Source organism: Erpetoichthys calabaricus, chromosome 18, assembly GCF_900747795.2.
Source record: "Erpetoichthys calabaricus chromosome 18, fErpCal1.3, whole genome shotgun sequence".
Taxonomy (NCBI): domain Eukaryota; kingdom Metazoa; phylum Chordata; class Cladistia; order Polypteriformes; family Polypteridae; genus Erpetoichthys; species Erpetoichthys calabaricus.
Window position 1 is genome coordinate 12979897 of NC_041411.2, and position 23280 is coordinate 13003176.

At 37.7% G+C, this 23280-nt stretch overlaps 1 protein-coding gene across 2 annotated transcripts in view; it reads left to right on the plus strand.

The window, feature by feature from the left end:
• Nucleotides 1-23280, plus strand: part of denr (density-regulated protein) — a 42928-nt gene that overhangs the window by 17678 nt on the left and 1970 nt on the right. For both annotated transcript variants that reach the window (XM_028825486.2, XM_028825487.2), the window contains exons 3-6: nucleotides 6667-6686; nucleotides 6981-7065; nucleotides 13370-13450; nucleotides 14904-15020. In XM_028825486.2, the coding sequence (XP_028681319.1) occupies nucleotides 6667-6686; nucleotides 6981-7065; nucleotides 13370-13450; nucleotides 14904-15020 (303 nt within the window). The remainder of the gene's footprint in view (nucleotides 1-6666; nucleotides 6687-6980; nucleotides 7066-13369; nucleotides 13451-14903; nucleotides 15021-23280) is intronic.

Sequence of the window (23280 nt, forward strand, 5' to 3'; positions counted from 1 at the left end):
CAGAGTACCCTGAAGCAAACCCTCGCAGGCAGGGGGAGAACATGCACACTCCACAGGCACTGACTTCATGAGGCAGCAGCGAGAAGCAGAAACTCAATAAATATTAATAATAAATTAGGACTTCAATACATGTAAAGTGTGCAGTTGGGGTAAGAAAAATCACTGGAACCTGAACTCAAAGCTTGTGCTGTCAATTTCCAAAATCCAAGCCCCTGGCACTCCCTTGATTAAAAAAAATAAGAGTTGCTTAGCCTAAAATTAACCAAAAGTCAGCTGATATGTTGTTGAAAATTAACTTGGCATGTTGTGAACACTTTGTCAGATGATTAATAAAAACCCTTTCCTGCTTGGATGCAGGACTCTCAACTGCAAGAGTTCATTCAAAGTACGTGAACATGAAGCATAAACTTTTCTGTGAAAATTAACTGCTAAGCCGCTTGACTACAGAAATAAAGACCTTTTTCTGAACAGAGAGCTATGTTACATTTTTTTTGTGTAGGGTTTTATTTTAACTTCCTGCACAGTAAGTGATAAATACAGTTTTCGGTTAGTGCATTAGAATAAAAAAAGAAGAAAATTCAGTAAGAGCACTTCCACTTTTAAGAATACTATACAATAATTAGTTATTCAAAAACATCAAAAAAGAAACCTAAGTAATTGACAGTGTTGTAATAATAATTGCATGGAAATCAAATTGAATGCATGTTGATGACCACACATTTTAGGTGGCAAAATAAGTAATACTTATTTTTTTTAGGGTTATGTTCGTCCAGTTTAAGCTCAGATTTGCCCCTTCCATACAGTGTTAATTTAAAACTCCTAGTGTCCACTCTTTAGATTCACTGTCCATGCTTTTTTTTTTTAGCCATTCTTTGTGGTGCTGGTGTTGGATGTTTAATTTGGGAGCTGCAAGAGGCAGGGTGGTCCAGCGTCCACCATTTCAGCTTTGCCAGTTTTATTTCTAAATGTCTGTCAACACTAATACTCAAGTTAGGAAGCAGTATAATACATGATGACTCAAAAGGCTAAGTCAGTGGACCCCTTAGCACTTGTTAACTTTGAACCGTATGAGGCACAATGACAGCATACTAAATGATAGAACAAAGAGAACGAAATCCAGTGTGTTTTTCAAACTTTTGTGCTTAGTCACTTGATTTCAAGCTATTCCAAAATGAGAATGAAACAGTCTGAAATTCAGCATGAATTATTAGGGCACAGTGCAGTGTAACATTGCAGTGGTTACCTCACAGATCCAGCGGGATTTCATTTGGTTTTTCTGGTTCTAGATGAGCCAAATTAGGGTTTTTAATGACGTAATAAGCACATATCTGGAGTGTGCAAAGAACCCACTTTCTTAAAGACAACACAGGTATAGAGGAACATTCAGGCATTGAGAAGGCAGTGTCTAGATTACAAATAGCATCCTTTCTACTGGAGCTGTGAGGTAGCAACTCCTTTCTTCCTGTACTACCAACCACAATAATAATATCTAGAATGGACTCTGTGTTTCTCACCAGCTCATGCATCACAAGTTGCTGACACATACCTGAAAATGATTAGGCAACATAATAAGCATGAACACAAGCTCTTATCAGGGAAGACATCCTATTAGCTTCACACAGTGTCAAGTGATTGTGCAGTCCAGGGGCCTCATGTATAAACGGTGTGTACGCACAGAAATGTTGTGTAAGAACGTTTCCACGTTCAAATCGTGATGTATAACACCTACACTTGGCGTAAAGCCACGCACTTTTCCACGGTACCTCATACCCTGTCGTACGCAAGTTCTCCGCTCGGTTTTGCAGATTGGCGGCCCCCAGCGTCAAAGCAGTGCTACTGTTCCTGTGTGGTTACCCTTTCTTAGATCCACATCCACGATGGCGGCTTTATCAAATACACTGAAATTAACCGCATATCATTCATAAATTTAATGCATGTGATTGTAATTAACCTGTAACAATATAATGGTCCACAGAATGATCAAACTATTCTAAATACCATAACTGCTTTAGCCTTCCTCTTCTTCTGTCAGCTGCTCCTGTTAGGGGTTGCCACAGCGGATCATCTTTTTCCATATTACTCTCACTGCACCACTCGGAGTATTTATATCACTGTATCTGAGTGTGAATCACAGATCTACAGCGATCAGAAAGAGAATTATCGGTATACAGCATCAAGCACTCGCTGCCTCAGCCATTCGCTATTTGAACTGATCTCATCCGACCAACACTTCACAGCCTTTCCTGTTCGGACCGCGCGGTTCACAAACAGTTTCATCCCAAGAACTCTAAACGCACTCAATCAGTCCATGAAGTGCTCCTTGTAGAACTGTTTGTACTTGCAAGTTACCGTGAGGTAATTGTACTTATGATACAGTTATAATATTGCACAACCTGAGCCACTTTATAAAGCGCGTATTTACATATGATGACGATATCATTTTTAAGATGAAATGCAGCAAAATATGTTGATTATATTATACATATAAAACTAACTTTTCAACTACATGGTGCCACAGCGCTAGCGAGCTTGAGCTTCGTTCACGGTTTGTTCCTGCCTCGCGCTGTATTCATGCTGTGGCTGGCGCGACACTGGAAGAATAGATGGATAGAATAATTAAGCATTACGAAGATATTTCGATGTTCCTTAAAAGTTTTGAAGAATCGACGTTCTAAGCTTACAGATGGCTTAACGTCTATTACAGAGCTGTATTGTGTGGTGATTGGGTAATTGGAGAAACAAAAGTAAGGACAGGAATTGGGGGTTAGTACATTTGAAAAAGACAGTACTTCTGTAATAAAGCATTTCATTGAAGGTCGCACATGGCGCAGCAAGCCTCTTTCTGTAAGACATGAACAATCATTGCGCCACCGTGTTCCCATGTTTAATAACATGCTTTAACTCATATCATCATGAAAATGATATCACGTATACTTCTCAGTATTTTAATTACTCAGAGAGCTCTAATATTACAAACGTAATGGATTATGTGTCCTGTCGGAGGAAGAGCACGTAGTGATTCGGGCACATGTTGCACATATAAGATCAAATACTGAACAAAGCATTTAACGTACTACTTTAGTTACGATGGGATTTGAGAAACTAGTAAATTAAACGATTTTAAGATGAAGTTTATGATGTTCTACTTTAATGACAAAATGAACTACGTGATTAAAGTGGAAATTTCGAGATTAAAGTTGACATTTCGTGCTTTTTTCACACTGTGTGCCTTTTTTTTCACTGTACCCTAATAAGCTTTCATATGACACGCCGACTTTGATATGTGACAACTTCTTTTTTTATTTCGGGCACTGTGCGAGTTTGTAAACTTGAGCTTTCGAGTTTCTCCGACACGCTATGTCACTCGATCAACTTCCTTTTGTTTATTATATTACTGTTTAAACCAAAAATAGTACGTTTTTCTTTGCCTCCATTTGGTATTCACTGAAATTCTTCTATTTTTCCTCGTACTTTTGCCATTGCCTTTTCACAGAACGCTGGGCATAAGGGCTATTTATATTGATTTGCATATTCAAAGAGGCGTAATTCTGGGAGGAGTTGGGGCAGGACAGCAAGCGCGTGCACGTGCGTTTATTTCCACGCTGAGCGGGATTTATGTAGCGGAAGAACACGGAAGTTGGCGATCGCACAGATTCCTACATCTGGATTTTTCTGTGCGTAAGCACATTTCGGCTTTTGTGCTTACGTCATGTTATAGTGCAAATTCTACGCACGCCATTATGCATGAGGCCCCAGGAGAGGAATGGGCTCCCGTAATTGGACAGACACCAAGTTAGGGTGGATCCACTGAAGGCATGGTGGTAGAAGAAATCGATGAGTTTAAAGCTGCTCCTTAAGCTATTAATAAAATGACTCGCTGAATGATGATTTATAACTCATGGCTGCAGAGTTCAGTTCTCTTCTCACTAACTACATGTGGAATTTGCATATTAGTTACCCACATGGCTTTCCTCCAGGTAATCCAGTGTCTTGCTGCATGCCAAGGTCACTTGGTGACTATAAACTGGCCCTGCCTTAAGTAGTTGTGTGTGTGTGTGTGTGTGTGTGTGTGTGTGTATGTGTGTGAGAGAGAGAATTTCTTTTCAGAGTTGTTTCCTTTTTGTACAAATGCTGCAAAGTTTGCTGTCGCTTCCTTCCTTCCAAATTCAGCTAATAGATAGTATTCCTCAAATGTTTGTTTGTACACTTCCTAATTATGCAGAAATAAGATTGTTGAGCATTTCTTTGATAAAGCAAAAAGGGAAGGAAGCAAAAAACTGAACTGCTGAATTTTTTTAAAGAAATTAATAAATAAATAAAAATGATTATTTTTTTCCAGCTCCAAAAATATTTGTACTCTCTCTGAGCAGTGCAGCAGATAAGTTAGGCAGGAAATTACTTAGGTGAATAAAACTGATGAGCTTGTTGGGCTGATAATCTGGTCTAATGAAAATGGCTGTGAAAATTACTACCAGGTGGCCTTTTATGCTGTTTCCAGGTAAAACCGATGGCATCACCCTCACGGCATATTCATTGACTATTAGAAGCCTAGGAATGTTTAATTAATATCCCAGAGTGTTTGTTTTTACAAATTACATTTATACTTGTTCTACCATACACCAAAGACATGCATTAGGCTCACTGGAAACATACATTATCTTAGTATGTAGGGGTTGTGAAGGAAAATATTTTTCATGTATCTTGTTCTCTTTGAATCGTATGATAAATTGTGTACTTCAAGTTCCTAGAAACTTTCCACAGTCTAAAGCATGCTTGCTGTCTTTCTTAACTATGTTTATATAACCCTAGGAATCTCTTTGCCTAGTTAGAGTTGCTAAAGTAGAACAGAGAGTCCGCGTGCTGCTCTACAAAAGATAAACTGAATTATATATATATATATAAAATGGAAATTTGACACACTTGTTCATCAAAAAAAAAAAACATTACTTCCCACTTAGCAAAAAAGCTGAAATTGGTCAGTAGGGTATGTTTTGGCCAGTAGGTATCCTCTAAGAAAAGACTTTTTGATATACCAATATTTAGGGACAACCCTACTTCCCCCATAATAAAAAAACTGAATTTCCCAAAATCTCTTGACTAATTTGAATGAAAGTTGGTGATGTTTTAGAAAAAGTTAAATTAGCCAACACATTTTTTTATTTGTTGGTAATAATCCTGTAGCAAGTGGGCTATTCTTAGACGGCACGTTCAGTGTTTTTTTTTTTTTGGATTAGTGCGGAAAAATGATCACATGGAGAAATGAAGCTTGCAGTTCATGCGAATGATCTCTGCAAGCAGAAGTGCGCTATTCACCAGGCTGTGAAGGGCAGCTGCCTTGCATAGGAAAAAGAGACAGGATGGCGAGTGTATGGAAAATGAGTTGTGAAGTGGACAAAGAAAAGTTCGGTCGAAGCTCCAAGGACAAGTGTCTAGCAGGTGGCCTCTTCTGTTGGCTTCTTCTTAGAGGTCAGGCTGCTCTGGTTCACAAGTATAAACAGTGAAGTGTTGTTACAATGTGTGGACCCATCTCAAGCCCAGGGTAGAATGCACCTCAGAAGTGACGGCATGTATTCGTCAGTTTAAACACTTCCACACCTCAGTAAAGTGGTCCACTATGGCCAAACACAGAGGTGGACATTATACATATGTCATAATATTATTTCTTTTTACCTGCTCTTTTTTATACAGTGCTTAAAATGTTGAGTTTATTTCTTGGGCCTCATGAATATAAAGCCTGTAAACATCAATGCTGTATGTAATAAATTAAAGGGAACCACGACTCTGTGTATGCTGCTTTCGATGTTCACCCTCCAAAACTTTGTAATGGTACAAGATTACAAGATATGGTACAATTTATTACATTCAATTCTGATTGAATATTTATATTCAGAATTCCCATTATGGCTACTAATTTCCTTTTTAAATTCAAAACAATATAGTTTCACATTAAATTTTTTGCATTGACTATCAACAAAAGCCGAGTCAGTAGGAAAAGCAAGAATTTATGTATGGCAGAAATGTTTTACTCATGGCTAATTGTATCATATGTAGCATGTTCAAGAGTAGGCGCTCCACTGAAATAATATTATTATTTAAAAAAACACAACAAATATTGTTTACAGAAAAGTACTCTGTTACTTCTAATACACCCAATTAACCCACTGCAATATAATGAAGGTCCATTGTCATAAGGAAATTTCCTGGGCGGGTAACACAGCTAATAAGTAATTACTGTATATACGGCAAATCCTTTGCAGAGTGACTGTAGAAAATTTATTTCGAAGTAAATCATAAGAGTCTGCTCTGCAGTGTACTGATATCCTGTTTAGTTCCTGCTTCACACTAAATGTTGATGAAATAGGCTGTGGTTTCCCCAGAACCTGCTTTAGGTTCAAAGAACTTGAAAAATAACACTTCTTTTGATGCGGGAGAAAAATAATGAATAGTGAGAAATGCCAATGTCAAAACATCTATTCTAGTGTCACCCCTGCCCCCCATCCCCCCGTTAATAGCCCCTTTGCCCACCATTGTTACAGTCACTGGCTTATTTGTGGATTGCTGGGTCAAACAAAAAATGCCAAGACAGGCTGGCCTGCTATAATAAGACTTGCTTTGACCACTATGATTTTTTAGTAAATTTTCTTTTTTTCTGTTTTTCTTTTGCAGTTTGCTCCTTGCCAACAGAGGTAGGTAAAGATGACTTTTTTGTTATAAAGTCAGTTGCCTGTTGACTAGCAGGCAGTTGTATTTAAAGCTAATTTAAATTGGTGCACATTTGTTTTTTACCTGTTAAATGTAAGATATGATGATGAAGGACATGTAGCTAGTGCTGCTCAACATTTGACCACTTACAACTACAACACTGGGTGAAGGCTAAAAAGTTGAGAAATTAACCCCATGAATGCTTTTTAACAGCTTCTGGGCAGTAGCATTTTTAACAACTGGTGTCCTCTCACACATATTTCATTTTTTCCTCTCAGTACTGTGAATATATGCCTGAACCAGCAAAATGTCGACAGTGGCTTGAGAAGAATTTCCCCGACGAATTTAAACGGCTAAGCTTAGGTAAGTGAGAAGACATTTTTATTTTTTGCTTGCTTAAATGCACTTGCTATCCATGCAACAACTCCTTTGCTGTTCAGTATTCTGTATGTAAAGGGGAAATACAAGAGTGTGTGCAAACTTGAGCAACTTCTTCTTTTTTTTTTTTTTTTTTTTGTCTTTTTGTAAGTATGATTAGTATGATGGCAGGTGGATATGTTATAATAAACTCCCCTGTTCAAACTATTCTATATATGTTAGGAAGGAAATTCATTCTTTAGGATCATCATCTCAAAAGATTTGAGGCATAAGACAAAGCCTCTGTAAAGTTAACATAGCTTTTTGATAACTGAGGAAGTTTATATTAAAAAAAAAAAAAAAAAAAAACATGAAGTAAGTGATCATCCTCACAAGACTATATACGAGAGCGCAGCTATCCAGGTCTGTGCGCTGAAGCGCCTCCACTCACTCCCTTTTCCTCAAAGCAAAAATAAGTTCTTCACATGTTAGTGTGCGGTAAGGAAGCAAGAGATGGCACTTTTGGCTCAGCCTGTTTTCTGATATCAGCTTTGGCCCTCGAAGAGAGAGTTTATGCCTTCATGTCCTCCATCATCTTGCCTTAACAGTGTACTGTATAAAAGAGGCAACTGTGGTGTAGCATAATGGCAGTCGTATGCCCTAATACCAGCAGACATAACTGAAGCTGGTCTTTAGAACACCAGTGCACAGTCTCACCTTTTAGTACTTGCTTCTTTATACTGACCAATCGATTAGTTTCAGGGATGGGGGAAATGATCTTTAACAGCATGACCGTACAGCAATAAATCACAAATGAAAGCATACTGGAAACTTTCAAGCAAGTACAGCGGTACCTCGGGTCACGACCGTAATTCATTCCAAAACTCTGGACGTGACCCGATTTGGTCGCGACCCGAACATAATTTCCCATTAGATTATATGTAAATATAATTAATCTGTTCCAGACCGTACGAACTGTATGTAAATATATACATTTTTTAAGCACAAAAATAGTTAAGTATACCATAGAATGCACAGTGTAATAGTAAAATAAATGTAAAAACTTGGAATAACACTGAGAAAACCTTGAACAGAGAAAACTAACATTGTAAGAGTTCGCGCTAGACCCTTACGAACCGCTAGCTGTAAACACTTTTTTTATGAGTTTTAAGCACAGGGGGAAAAAATTAAATGCCATTTCTCTTGGGAAACTTTTCAAACCATCCTCTACTGACTTTAAACTCCTCATCTTCGCCACTCGAAGAAGGATTTTTTTTTCAGGCAAATCGCCATGAATTTTCCTGGCTTTCTCGCATATGATCGCCTTGCTTATGATATCCCCTGCAAGTTGCTTCTCGTTCAACCACACTAGCAACAGTTTTTCCACCTCTTCCAGCACTGCTTGATTAACATTGTAACTCCTTTTGCAACATCAGCAGCTTGTTAGGCTAAGTATACGCAAACAAAAGAAAATGGGAAATCATTGGTATGTAGGGAAACTGGCCGCCAGTGTTTTTGTTCGCTACCACAGCGTGTGGTCGTGAACAGATGCAAAATTTTGATCGTAACCCAATTTGTACGTGTTCAGAAACGTTCGTGACCAGAGGTTCTACTGTATGTGGGGGGGAGGGGCATGCAGTTTAAGAGGTACAAAAATTAAGAACATAAGAGGAATTTTTGTAAGAGCATACAGTGCCTTCACAAAGTATTCAGGCCCCTTCACTTTCTTCACATTTTGTTATGTTGCAGCCATATGCTAAAATCATTTAAATTAATTTCTTCCCTAATCAAACAACATTCCGTACCTGAGAACTACAATTCCAAAACTGCGCTTTGGGTATTTTTGCAAATATATTAAAAATTAAAAAAATGAAATATCCCATTGACACAGGTATTCAGACCCTGTACTCAGTACTTTGCTGAAGCCCCCTTAGGCAGCAACTCCAGCTTGGAGTCTTGTTGCGTCTGACATGACAAGCGTCACACACTCAGGTTTGTGGATTTTCTGCCATTCTTCTCTGCAGATGGAATGGAGACCATCAGGGGACACCTACTTCCAGGTCTCTCCAGAGATGTTCAAGTCCATGCTTTGGCTGAACCACTCAGCAACATTCACAGATTTGACTCTAAGACACTCCTGTGTTGACTTTGCTTTATGCTTAGGGCCAATGTCCTGTTGGACAAGTGCCATAGCAAAGGGACTGAATACTTTGTGTCAATGGGATATTTCAGTTTTTCATTATTAATAAATTTGCATTATTTCCTAAAATAGTGTTTTTGTGTTGTCATTCTGGCGTATTTAGATGTTGTCTGATGGGGGCAAAAAAATTAAATGATTTTAGCATAAGGCTCTGAAATAATATAATGTAAAAAAGAGAAGGGATCTGAATACTTTCTGAAAGCACAGTAACTCCTCAGTCCCTCTTCATTTAAGTTTTGTAAAATAACCTCGTTAAGATTTAAAAGACTACAAAAAACTGCTCCCTAAATGCTACTTAGTAAGTTATTAAATTTATTTATGTTTCTCTATGTAAAAAAAAAAAAAGCACAAAACGTTGCTCCATTTTTTGTAATATAATTAAAAATTAAGAATAAGTAAAAATTAAGATACAACTGTTAATCCATTACATACAAACCATTTACAATACAAATTAGTGTCCATGAAATTCCACTGCACACATGTATGAATCTGTTCCCACAAAATAAAATGTATGAAGTCCTATCTAAAATGTGGTTTCAATAAATAAGAAAACAATGTTCTTTCTTGCACCTCAGGCATAGTGTGTACGACAGGAGTGTTCTTATAGTACACACAGAGAGAGTGAGATATGAAAGGCACTATATAATAGATAGATAGAAAGAAAAGTTCTGACTTGGTTGTCCCAGTGAGACATATTGCTGTTGGTATTATGGACCCCTTTCGTATTAAATTGAGCTTGTCCTTTTAATTAGTTTGTTGATCCAGTGGGCTGATGTGACCAGGACAGCACATAGAAAATTGTGCAGAAGAAAATTCCAACTGTTTTTAAAAATAAAAGATTCCAATTTGTGATTTGTAATATGTATAAACTGAATGTCTATCTCGGTCTTGAACTGAATTACGTGGGGTAGAAAATAAATTGACGAGCAGATTGATGTCTTTTTGCAACTGCTATATAACCATTGTGTGGGTCTGCAGCTCATGTGTTAACAAATGTAAGCAAGTCCAGTGTAAGCATTTTAAACTAAAATACTTAAAACGATAATGTTTTAACTAAAAATGTTAATGAAAACCTTGTGCTCCCGTGCATCACTGAAACCAGCAAGTAGTAACAGCTATCTGCCTGGTTTATACCAGGGGTCTCTAACCCTGGTCCAAGGGTGCTACTGTGGCTGCAGGTTTTTATTCTACCCATTTTCTTAATTAATGACCAGTTTGTGCTGCTAAGTCCTCTATCTTTTATTTTAATTGACTTTTAAGTCCTCTGAATTGCTTCATTTTATTTTCTTAAATGACACCCAAACTGAAATGAGATGTGAAATTAGTGGGCCAACAGACAACCAGCTAAGTCAGGGCCTCAAAATCCAAGCAGTTTCCTAATTAGAAGCTGATTCTTTTTGTTAATTAAACCCATTATTTAATCTGACTGCTTGTCCATGCACTCATTCTGACACAGTAGACATTTCCAAAACTGTTGATTTTCTTTTGTCTGATGACATCATCAAAATGTTTTTTGGACCGGAGCAGATCAGCAATACTGAGACCCTCACCTTCCTTTATTTTCAGATATTGTATGATAGCCACAAGTTGCTGGTCTTGTGTTGGCTCGTTTTTGTATCTCATTATTGATTGGCTGCTAATTATAAAAAAAAAACAACAATTACGGGGTCTGAGTCGTGAATAACAAGTCAATTAAAATTAGGGCAAAAGAGTTAAGTAGCTTATAAAACTGGGCACTAATGAAGAGAAAGGTTAGAATGAAAACCTTCAGCCAGGCTTTGGAGACCCCTGGTTTATACAGTCATACCTCATGGCAGTCCTCAGTTGCGATGTGCTCAACTACAAAACAAGCAGGAGTATAATTAAAAGGAATCAAACAGACCTCTAAATGAGAATTACCACAGACACTTAGTAGTAAATGTGTGGAGATGATGCACTTCTGAGCTAGTGGATGAATCCTTACAGATGGTTTCTTATTCTGAACACATTACCTAGTAGCTTCTTTAGTAACTAAGACAGCATGGCAACAAAAATGGTATTGAGTACTGCCAATGTTATACCTCTCATCAGTATTTTTTTATTGCATTTACTTTAAATTTAACGTTTGCATGCAAAGTGATTCATTTCAAAGTGCAACTGACTTAGGAGCTTTTGTTGCTCTAAGTTCAGGTTGTATACATAGTCAGTGAAATTCTCATTTGTGTGTATGACTCAGACAACTGACAGTAATAAACGGCCAACAATAAAAAAAGAATACATCAGCATACATTAATGTGACATACTGTGTATGCGGCAGTCACTAGAAGTGACTGTTGATTAACCTTATGACATGGGGGAAAAAACTTTCTGGCAATGTACTGTTGCAAATGCTAGTGGTCCTCTACACTTGTCTGAAACAGAGGAAGGAGAAATGTAACAGTGTGACATAACGGAGGCCTTCAATAATGTTGTGTGCTTTTCTAAGGCAGCATGTGGTATTTACCCATAAACAGAAGGCAGCTGGGTGCTGGTAATATTTTCTGCCGTGTTCAACACCCTTCATAGTGCTTTTCTGCCCTAAGCTGAGCCCATGCAGCACTTAAATGTTAGTGAACATGGACCCCACTTTGCAACTGTAGAAGTCGCTGAGCCTAAATAGAGACATGTGGGCTTTCCTCAAGCAAAGGCACGGATTCGCCTTCTTGACAACAGACCAGATGTGTTGTGCCCACTTTAGTACACCATTGATGGTGTCTCCAAGACATTTAAAGCGGCTGACCTTTTCAAAGCACCTCCTCTGATATTGGTGGGAGTGCGGTCTGCCGCCTGAGCTCTATAAGTAGCTCAAACTTTTTTAAAAAACAGAGGCTCTTATCATGGCACCACTGTGTGAGAAAGCAAGTCTCATCATTGTTGGTGATCAGGCCTGCAGTAAATATATTGCTGGAGTTGGAGCTTTTTATGGCCATGGAGTCATAGGTGAACAAAGAGTACAAAAGAAGGCTCAGCACATTTATTATTACAAAAATATAAAATAAGTAAATATGTACATTTCTTATATTTCATACAAGTTTGTCTTTCATCCAGTATTGTTTTTTTTGGATCTCATTTTGTTTTTCTATTCAGGCTGTTCTGTGTTTGCGATTAATGTCTCATAATGGTTTTTGTAGTTTGATTATAAGAATAACATGAATTGAAATGACCCCAGTGATACGGGTGTTAGGTTAACTGGGGATTCTCATTTAACTGTGGGTGGGTGGGTGAGTGAGCCCAACAGGGGCCGATTCCTGCCTTGCTTTCAGTGGCAGCGGGAAAAGCTGCAGCTCCCCCTGACCCTAATGTGGATTTAGTGGCTCTGCAAAGGTGGTGTTCAGAGCAAAAGAACATGTAATTCAGTAGTAAAGTATATGAAGTTAAATAATACCAAGAACCGGTAGAAAAAATCCAGTAATAGGAATAAACAAAACCTGCTAATTTTGATCCCTTTATATGTTTTGCCAGGTTTCAGCATTAAGTTCTGTTTCTTTTTTGAGACAGCTAGAATTTAAATGCAGTGCTTGGATAATAAATAACTTGAATATTACAGAAGCAACGGTGATCAGCAACTCTGGTTCATGGCTCCTGAGCAATGTATGTCATCATAAAGAAAAGTAATAATAAACAAAATACTTCGAGTCCAGAAAAGTCTGCAGACGCAAAAATAAGTCAGTGCCAATGAATGGTTGGCAAGACATTTATATAACTAGACTTTTTTGGCAAAAGAATGTGAAAAACAGTTTAAATATATCTTATCCTTATTAAAAAAAATAAACTTCTTATTCATGTAAACTTGTGGTGTCCACAAGCAGAAAATAATAACAGTGGATTCTTTTAATTGTTTTTTTCACCAGGCCTCAACACTCAAATCGAATTTCCAGTATTAGAGCAAAAAGTAAAAAACCTGGAAGTGAAGAAATGCATTAGACATGCGTAGATTTTTAAATAAACCTTAAAACTTGGCAGACACAAAATGTTGATGCAGTTTTGAAAGAGGTTTACTTAAAGTAATGTCTGTATGGGATATTGCCGTCCTCCATTATGAGCCACTTTTCAGGGCCGAGTACCTGACAGGCTGTTTGTTCAATTGCACAGGTAATTCTCCAAAACAAGATGCAGGAGACGGAGATGCACCAACTGCTGGTGAGGAAGAAGAGAAGAAGAAACAGAAACGAGGTAATAATACTAACAATCATATCATGCTCAAAGATGCTGTGATCACACGCCTTTCCCATTATTTTTTTTTAACCTTCTTGATCGTGTCTCTATGCTGTAGACTGAGCTGCAGCCACATGAGGCGCAGGTTTTGTGTTTGTTCACGAGTTGGGGTGAGTGGGAATGTTTGTATGTGTGTGTATGTATGCATATATAAATTTGATACACATTCACAAGCCACAAAGTGACATTCATTTGTCATTTACTTAAAATAATTGTAACAATATAAAAGTGGTTAAATTTATACGTGACAAAAATGTTTACAGAGTCCATTGGAATAAACTTCCTTGATTGTGAATTAAAAGGTTCAAGTTATACTTTCTGGGGTTTAAAATACACAAATGTATATTTTAAATTAATTTTAATGAAAAGCAAATAACAATCCATACAATCAAATCAAACTTAAACAAAACAAAATTCAACCACCATCCAAAACACATTTATACACAGTACTGTATAAAAGTCTTGGGCACTTTAGATAGTTCTTGGAAAGTGGTTTTCTGTCTTCTGGATTAGTGTTTCCACAGAAAAGAGTTCCATAGATTACTCTAAACATACTATTTAGAGTTCAAAACATTACTTTTTCAAAAAGTGTAGCAATACAGTATGATATCTGAATCTCCTTAAAGAAAGAAACTAACAATGGTTGTAGTGCATGGCCTAGTTAGAAAAGGAGAGATCTTTGTAGTGCTTGATTAACGAAATGTGATAAAACTATTGCTGGTAACCAGTGATACAATCTGTAGGTTGAACCAAACCAACTGAAACAAACAGCTGTGTAGAGGGAATTAAACAGGGCAAGAGACAAACATACAAAAAGGTGAAGAGAAGTGCAGCAGTGAAGTACTAGTGGAGGTTTCCTGCATGTTTGAGCTGCATTTCTGCAAACAGAGCCAGTGGTTTGATCAAAATGAATTCCTCCCTCACTGCTGGGAAATACAGACAGATTATTAGACATCATGCAATACCCTAAGGGAGGCATCTCGGTCCCTGCACGACAGTGACCCCAAACATACAGTGAAAAAACTAACAGATGGTATGGCCCTCACAGAGAACTGATCTCAACATCATCGAGCCACTCTGGGATTACTTGTAGCGACAGAAGCAAATAAGACATCCAAAGTCTACAGTGGGCCTCGGGCAAGTCCACCAAGTACCCAAGAGAACTGCTGATTTTAAAGGTCACACCAAATACTGATTTAATTGATGCTTTTTTTGTTTGCTGCACTACATATAACACTATATAAGATGGTTAAATTCAAAGGTTCAAATGTTAAACTTTCTTAAATCTTAATTATAAGGCTCCACTTAGACACAAATATATAAATGTATGATATCTAACATTTATTTCATAGCAACACCTCTTTTGATTTTGACATTTTGACTTAAGATTAACCTTTCTCTTTGCGTTTAGGTGGAAGAGGTCAAATTAAACAGAAGAAAAAGACGGTACCGCAGAAAGTAACAATAGCCAAAATTCCTAGAGCAAAGAAGAAATATGTCACAAGAGTGTGTGGTTTGGCAACATTTGGTAAGTACCTCCAAGCAGAGACTATTAGTTGGTATTGCCACATTCACATAGTATGCTGTGCATACAAAGGTGGTTCTTTTATTTACGTTGGTTATCTAATTATTCCACTCCCACATTTTCATACACTTTTCAGAATAGAAGATAGAAGGACAAAACAGTTGAAGTATTAGGACCAACAAACCCTCAGCTTGTCTTAAAATGTTGGTTTAACTTCCTGAAATGAATACATGTTAAGGCACAGGAAGACAAAAACAAGAGAAGAGTGTTCTAGACAGCACAAATAGGAAGTTCTGCAGGTGTCTTGCTTGTTGCGGAGTTCTTTCTATAGCTCTGTCCAGCTGACTTGGTTCAGAGAACAGTTGCCAACATTTTCCTGGCCATCTGTCAGTGATGGTGCTAAACCATTATGATAGACAGATATTCAGACAGATACCACCAGGGTGTGTTAGCAGCTCTTTTTATCATCGAGTCCAACATACAATACAGTTGTCCTATGTTCTTTGATTCTGTCTTTATCATCAAGTAGTATTCAAGCAAAAAAAAAAAAAAATACTAATTAAAAGCATCTTGTGTGTATCCCTCAGATTTAGCTTTTTGAATATTTACACTTGGGAAAGGGGTCATTTTACAGTTTAAAAATCATACTCAAAATCATTCTTGTATCGTGCCCGACATTTTTTGTACTATAAAATAAAAGCTGCTTTGTGTGATGTTTTCCCCCCAGTTACTTGAGTTTCATTCCAGGTTAGCTGAACTGGCAGTTCTAAACAGACTCATATGTTAGTGGTGTGTGTGTGTGTGTGTGTGTGTGTGGAGACACTGCCCACAGCCACTTCCTGATGTGCATCCAGTGCTGCTAGGATAAGCACTAAATTGCATTAAGTGGATCTAAGGATATTATGTAAAATGAACTTTTATATACAGTATGTGTTAATTATGATATTACACCAAAAACTGAGTGTGTATGTCTGAACACACTCTTGAAGCATTAATTATTGTGACTTACTGATTATTGATTATATTGATTATATGTACTACTCACTGTGGAGCCATCGGCGTTGTCAAAATGGTAGTGAAAGTACAAAGAATGTTTTGATGGGATGACAAAGCTCAATATTTCTGCACCTTGACTGCTGTACCAACACCTGCCTTTACTTCAGTCGTTTTCCTCTTCTTAGTAATCCTCTTTATAAATCCCCAAGTGCATGTATTTCACCTTTTAAGAAGCTGATCAAAGATAAGTGCTTCATACACTTGAGGATTTCTCCCCCACGTTTTTTTGTAAGTGCTCCTCATCACACTAAAATATGGAGCTGGTTCAATAAACTAATGGATTCCGTTGCAAGTGTCTTTGAAAGTAATGGCCTGATATTGAGCATAGACACATTGGAGAAAATGGTGCTGAACGGGTCCAATCTATGTTAAAATAACAGGTGACTTAGTATTTATACCTGTCTCAGAGACTCCTTTGTGTGCAGCTGTAGTGATTATTACAGGCACAGTTAAGGTGTTAAAGAAGTTTGTTAAAGTGGTCTAGAAAAGAAAAATAATGTAACAATGTGTTAGAATGGCAAGGCGTATTTTTCAAAATATCCAATAAAAGTCAAATGCATTATTGGGTATTTTTTAGAATTTCACAATTAAATGTAGGCACAAATATATTGCATTTAGTGAAGTGTAAAATGATATTGATGGCAGGATATGAATTCTGTTTATGAATGAGGCAGCAGCCACAATGTTTCCCCAGAAAACCAGGAGTGGGATACTCAACTCCAACAGCATGGTAGCTGCTACTGTACATGTCTCTGTATATGGCTTAACAGTAAGCTATTGCATACGTGCATATGTGTAGTGAATGTGTAGCTTTTTAATGCTGCTGCTGCTGCTTCCGTTTTCATTTGCGGTTTTAAATTAGACATTGGTGAGGTATATTAGTCATTGCAGTGTGGTAATTTGACCTGTTGCTAAATTAGCTGATCGTTTTTTTTTTTTTGCACTAAAACAGAGATCAAAGAATACAGGAAACTTTATTTATAGCATCAGTGTAACCATATATGAACATACTTTATTAATGTTATATGAATTTACTAATTACTGATACAGCTAGAGAACTAACAAATATTACTTGTATGATTTTTGATTGTTCCTCTGGAAGAAAGTAGAAAGAGAGGTAATTGAATTCCTAGACAATTAAATCGTGCTTTAGTTGCACATACATAGATACAAAAAGCATTCAAACAGTACTTTGCACGTCAGTAATGCATACATACGTATACTTTAGTCTCAAACCTGCTTAGTTTAATTCAGGACTGCAGGTGAGCTGGAGTTTATCTTGGTCACATTGGATGCAGAACACACACACACACACACACACACACACACACACACATATACTGGGCCTGTTAGCCTAACCTGCATACCTTTAGGAAGGGTCCCAATACAAAAGCCCACTGCAGAAACAAGAAGAACTCCACACAAACAGTAACATAGGATGGAATTTGAGCCCAGGATGCATGATCTATAAGCTAGCAGTGCCAACCACTGTACTAGCATGTCACCCATATTACTAGGGTCTGTTAAAATATTACAGGCTGTTCAGCCAACGTAATTATAATGATTAACACAGATGACTTTCATAGGGGCAGACGTTTAAAGGAGGAGTTTGAAAAGCATAATATTAAAAGGCATTAAAGAAAACAAACTTCTATGTGGGTATCACAAGGTGGTATGTGATTACAGTGCCAGGGTGCATAATATAATGTGATAAAGGACTGACAGAGATGAAATTAAAAAATAGAAGCAGATGTTGCTGGACTCTTAAGTTGATGCTGGTGGTATTGAATCCTTGAATCAGGTGGTCTTTAAGTTCAGTCTGGGGGGCCCCCTGGGGCACAAGTTTTTGTTTCATCCATCCATCCATTTCCCAACCCGCTGAATCCGAACACAGGGTCACGAGGGTCTGCTGGAGCCAATCCCAGCCAACACAGGGCACAAGGCAGGAACCAATCCCGGGCAGGGTGCCAACCCACCGCGGAGTTTTTGTTTCAGCCAGTTTCAAAATCAGCAAGTCACTTTTACCTTTAATTAACTTCATTGTTATATTAACTGTCCCTTTATTTCTTCTCTTAGTATGATTTCTTTAAAGTGCTTTAGTATTATATTAAAATTTATAAGAAATTAAGAAACAAAATTGTGCCACATCTTTACATGCTTAACTCCATTATTTTCTTTTTAATTAATTTTTTCTTTCCAGTGCTTTCTTAATTGTATCTGAATACTTAGTATTAATGACAAGCACAGCAGATGCAGACCACTAAAGGGAAGCATTTTTAGTGTACTTATTAGCAAATAATGGCATAAATAGTAAGCAAGTAAAAAAGAATTGTTAGGCCTTTACATCCCCACTTCATTAGGTCAACATTTAGGCTAAGTAGTTTGTGATTTCTGGATTGATAGAAAATACAATAAAGAAAGAAACAAGTTTGCTTTGTTAACATAGGAGTCCACTTAAAAGAAGAAATTGGTTGGGATGGAAACCTGCAGCCACAGGAGGTCTCCAGGTGTGAATTTGAAAACCACAGGTTTAGACAATAAAAAAAAAGAGATTTGAAATTGGTCTTACATTCTCCTTCCACATGTGTGGTTGCACCTAAACACACCATGACTCGCACAGTCTCTTTATCCTGTACTGTACAGTGCTTCATACCGTATGAGTTGTGATGTATTTAGATGTGTTTAGCATGAGGGATAATTAATATGCCCTACTGGTGATGAATTCATGGTACCATCCTACATTTCCTTCTAAATTTTACCATTGCATGTGTACTTGTTACCACCTCTGCCCTGTGATGAAATGTCCTGTAAAGTCTCAGAGAGCAGCAGAAAAGTGATTTTCTTTGTATAATAAAACTATTAATAATAATAGGTCAGGAGGGCAGATGCAACTGTTTTTCATCATTGAATATATTTTAGGATATTTATAATTCAGTGTTTATCAAAATACACACATTTGTTAAGTGTGTGTCACAGGGCAGTGTTGGAAAAAAAAAAACACAAATTGGAAATCATCTCAAGTGATGACACACACCCAATACACGCAGAACTGAAGTTCAGTAAATCGGGGTTGTGATAGTCGCTATAATGACCCGCACAAAAACTGTTTTAGGAATTCCTTTCTTCCCGGTGCCATGCGGAATGCCAAAATTAATAAAAATTTCCAAAGTTTTTCAGCTGTATCATTTAACCAAATCAAACTGCTATACATAGTTAGCAAAGAATTGGTTTTCAAATTATGTAAATATTTTAGAATTTCTGTGCCAGTTTTAACCTGTCGTGCCTCTGTTTGTTTTTTTATTTTATTTCTGTCTGTTATTGCATGCAACTGAGAAGGCACATTTCATGTTTTCTTTCATAAACATGACTAAACAAAATGGTTGAACCTTGAGTGTGCTACAGCTGATGGAGGAAAGTACAAATAAGCATGTCAGCAGTTTTACACAGAACCTTTCCTCAAACAAATCTATATAACTTAGTAGGACAATCAAATTTATAGTTTTAAACAAAAAAAAAAAACTATACTTTGAGACTAAGATATATTATGAAATCACTGGGATGATCCCTGTTGAGTAAACTCTATTTTTTTTTTTTTCTCATTTCAAATCCCTCAAACATTGAAAAGAGTTCTTCCCATTGACTAAAAGCAGACTGCATGCTAACATGCAACAAACGTAGCTGTGTAGGAATAATAAATGACAATAGCCATTCAATCATTATAACTCCAAAGTGGGCAATAAGTCAATGAAGGTCTTTTAAAAGTTCAAAGCTTTTTGTAAAAATAATCAGTGGTTTCAAGGGCAAAGTTTAAAAAAAATAAAGGAAGCTGGGGTCTGGTGGTTCTTTTTATCAGGGAGGCAAACCATCCAACATCCAACTGGATCTACTGGGGAAATTCAATGGCTAGAAAACCGAAGGTTAAGGTCCAATGATTCTTGGGTCTTCTGTCAGTGGGTGGTACCTAGTATACCTCCTATAAGGGGACACACTGCCCAAACCACCTCAAGTGGCACTTCCCTGTGTTACCTGCACTGTGGCTTATAAGCAGGACCCATAAGCCTCCACCAGCAAGTCTTTTGTGCACTGTGGACCCCCATTTGGAGGTGCTCATCCACACTGTGTCTCAAATAGCTAAAGTGTCTGAGGCTGAGAGGACAAGGCCTACAAATAGCAGCGATACAACCCTCAGGTCTCCAGACCTCAGCTTTGCTTTGAGATTGTGTTCACTGGAGGTCATTAAATGAGCATAATGGCAGGTGAACCATTGATGGAATCCTTCTAAGCACTTAAAACTGAATCTGCTTAACTGCAAGATTTAAAATTATATTCTCACTAAATCAACATAAACTTTTGCCTTAATTTGGATACCGGGACAAACTTCTGTAGTGGTCTCATCGACACACTCTACAAGATGATGGAAATTAGCTGCCCGACCCACAGAAACATGCAGTGTGAGTGCACTCCAAATACACAACAGACACATTTTAATAGAACAGGGTCGTGTTGCACATCACCCACACTTCTATGATAAAGACAGTCACAACAAGCCGCCAGAACATTTGCTTCTTCCTTTCTGTCAATTTTTTTTTAATTCTCCCTGCTTTCCAAGTTTTTTGTTTGTTTTGCTTTGCTCCATAATTTTTTACAGCTTTTCTCACTAATTGTCTTCCATCTGATACACTCCAGACTCTGTGGCTGAGATTAAAATTTATTACTCTGTATCATCCATGATTTTAAGTAGCCAGAAGACGCCTTCTCACATGAATCAGAATAGCTGACCAAAATCTGAACATTTTTTGGTTTTGCCATTAAATATGAAGTGTTGCAGCAAACTTAAATATTCATAAAATATGTACATATAAAGTGACCAAGATCTGATTTTTACTCAGTATATCTTTTGTTGTTGGCTTTGTTTATGGTTTATTTGTGTGCGTTCCTCTCCTCAGGTCTACTTATGCAGAGTAAATGCTATCCTAAGAGTAGTCGTAGAAAAAGCTCATATTTCCTCCGCACACATCCATAGGTTTCTTCCATTAAGTCGGCTTTCTAATACTGGCAGTGCTGATGGCACTCGATTTTGACTCGTGTGATATATTACTGGGGAGAACAACGTGTGGTGGCAGTAGGCCAAGTCAGACTGCCTTATGCAGGCCTCCGACAATGTGCACAAATAAATACAGGAAGTCCAGTACATGCCAAAAGAAGCCATTGAACCATAGGGCATCGGGATGGGGTCGCCACTAATTTTATTTAGGCTCGTGTACTTAAAAAGCAATCTTATTGGATTTATTTCTGTGTCTGGATCCAGTTTTCAAAGATTAATCACTCCAAAAGTGACAGCATGACTTTGTTAGGAATGTGAGCAGCGTATGAGACATGGGAGAGAGGAATGTTTTTCTATTATTAATTTTTTTCAGGACCCACTCCTGCACCAAAAAGTTTTATTAATATTAATATGTCAAATGATATGAAAAGTATGCATCTGACTCCAAAGTTTTCATGTAGCCACACTGAGTGGCGGAAAATGATTGGGGCTGGCAACTGGCTAACTTGGTAAACTCAGAAGCTGGCCGTTCTACTGGTGATGACGATGAATTGATGCAAGGGCAGAAGTGATGTTGTCTGGGTTGAGTCTATAAGTTCTCTCCGTGTCTAGAAGTATTTTATGGAAGCACTATGTTTTCCTTTCCAGTGGCAGTAATGTGCAGAGCTTCATTTTGCTCTACACCCACAGTTGCTGAGGCCCAATCAAATTACCCACAATTCTGTAATATAATAAGCAAGCTCTGAAAATGTCCGGGTGCTTTATCTTTATGTAAGATCGGGGAAACATTACAGCTGTGGTCCACATTATTGGTATTTAACTGTATACATTTCAGGTATATTATATAGAATATCACCTGAAAAAAGTGGTCACTGTCACAGCTTTAGTTTGCTGTATATTCCCTTATTTGTTTGATACAGAGCGGCACAGGATCAAGCAACCACAATTAAAAGTTACTGACACCCTTTTGACCAGTTCATTTTCAATTTGCTCAAAAAAACAAGGTTTTCATTGCAGTGAAATTAGACATCTGCAATTAACTGCCAGCACTCATATGACACGAGTCTATTAATGATGGCTTTAATGCTTTAAAAAAAAGTCATATTCATTTCCTGTTCCTTATTGACGACGAGGAAGATAAGCGCTGTGTGAGACCAGCAGAAAAGCTATTCTTTCCAAACATAAAAATGCAAAAGAGAGTATAAGACCATTTCCAGAGATCTTGGCATTCCTGTTTCCACAGCTCACCATGTGATTAAAATGTTTGCTTCTCATGGGACTGTCTGGGCAGACAGGTGAGAAGAGGAACATTAATCAAAGAAGTTTTTGAATGTTGGTGCAAACTGTTGGAAAAAAACATTCAAAGAGCTCAAAGCTAACCTGGTGCCATCTTCAGCCTGTACCATATACTGCTGGCTAAACTGAGAGGGGCTCCTGTGGCAAAGCCTAAGGAAGATCTCACTTTTGAACGACACACACATAAAAAGTCACAACTGAACTTTGCCCACACCTACCTAGAAAAACCAAAGTAATTCTGGGAAAATGTTCTGTGAACTGATGAAGTCTAAAAAGAGCTGTTTGACAATGCTTATAAAGGGAAGTACACACTACCTACAGTTAAAGATGATTGCAGTTTCATAATATTGTGGTGGTGCCTTGTTACCCTGCTGCTGGAGGCCTTGGAGGTATTAAGTGACTCATGAAATCTCAGGTTCACCAGGGCATTTGGGAGCAAAATGTGCTACACAGTATCAGAAATTGTTGTGTGGGTCAAAGATTAGGGGTCATCCAGCAAGACAATGACCCTAAACACTCATCCAGACGCATAGAAGAATGGATTAAAAGGTAAAATGGTCAGCGTTAAAGTGGCAAGCAGTGAGTCCTGAAATCCATCTGATTGAAACCCTTTAGAAAGAGCTGAAATGTGCTAATGGGAAATGGAATCCTGCAAACAATCATAAACTGCATCAGGTTTCAACTGAAGAGTGCATGAAACTAAGCTTCTAGACGACTATCAAGAAATGGTTGGAGGCTGTCCTCATTGACAAGGGTTGTGCAGTCATGTTTTAGAAGAGAGTGGCTTTAGTACCCTCCAAGGAAGATTTTCATTTTCTTCTGTAAAAATCTTCACTCAAATTGGACAGATTTTCTGTTTGTAGAAGT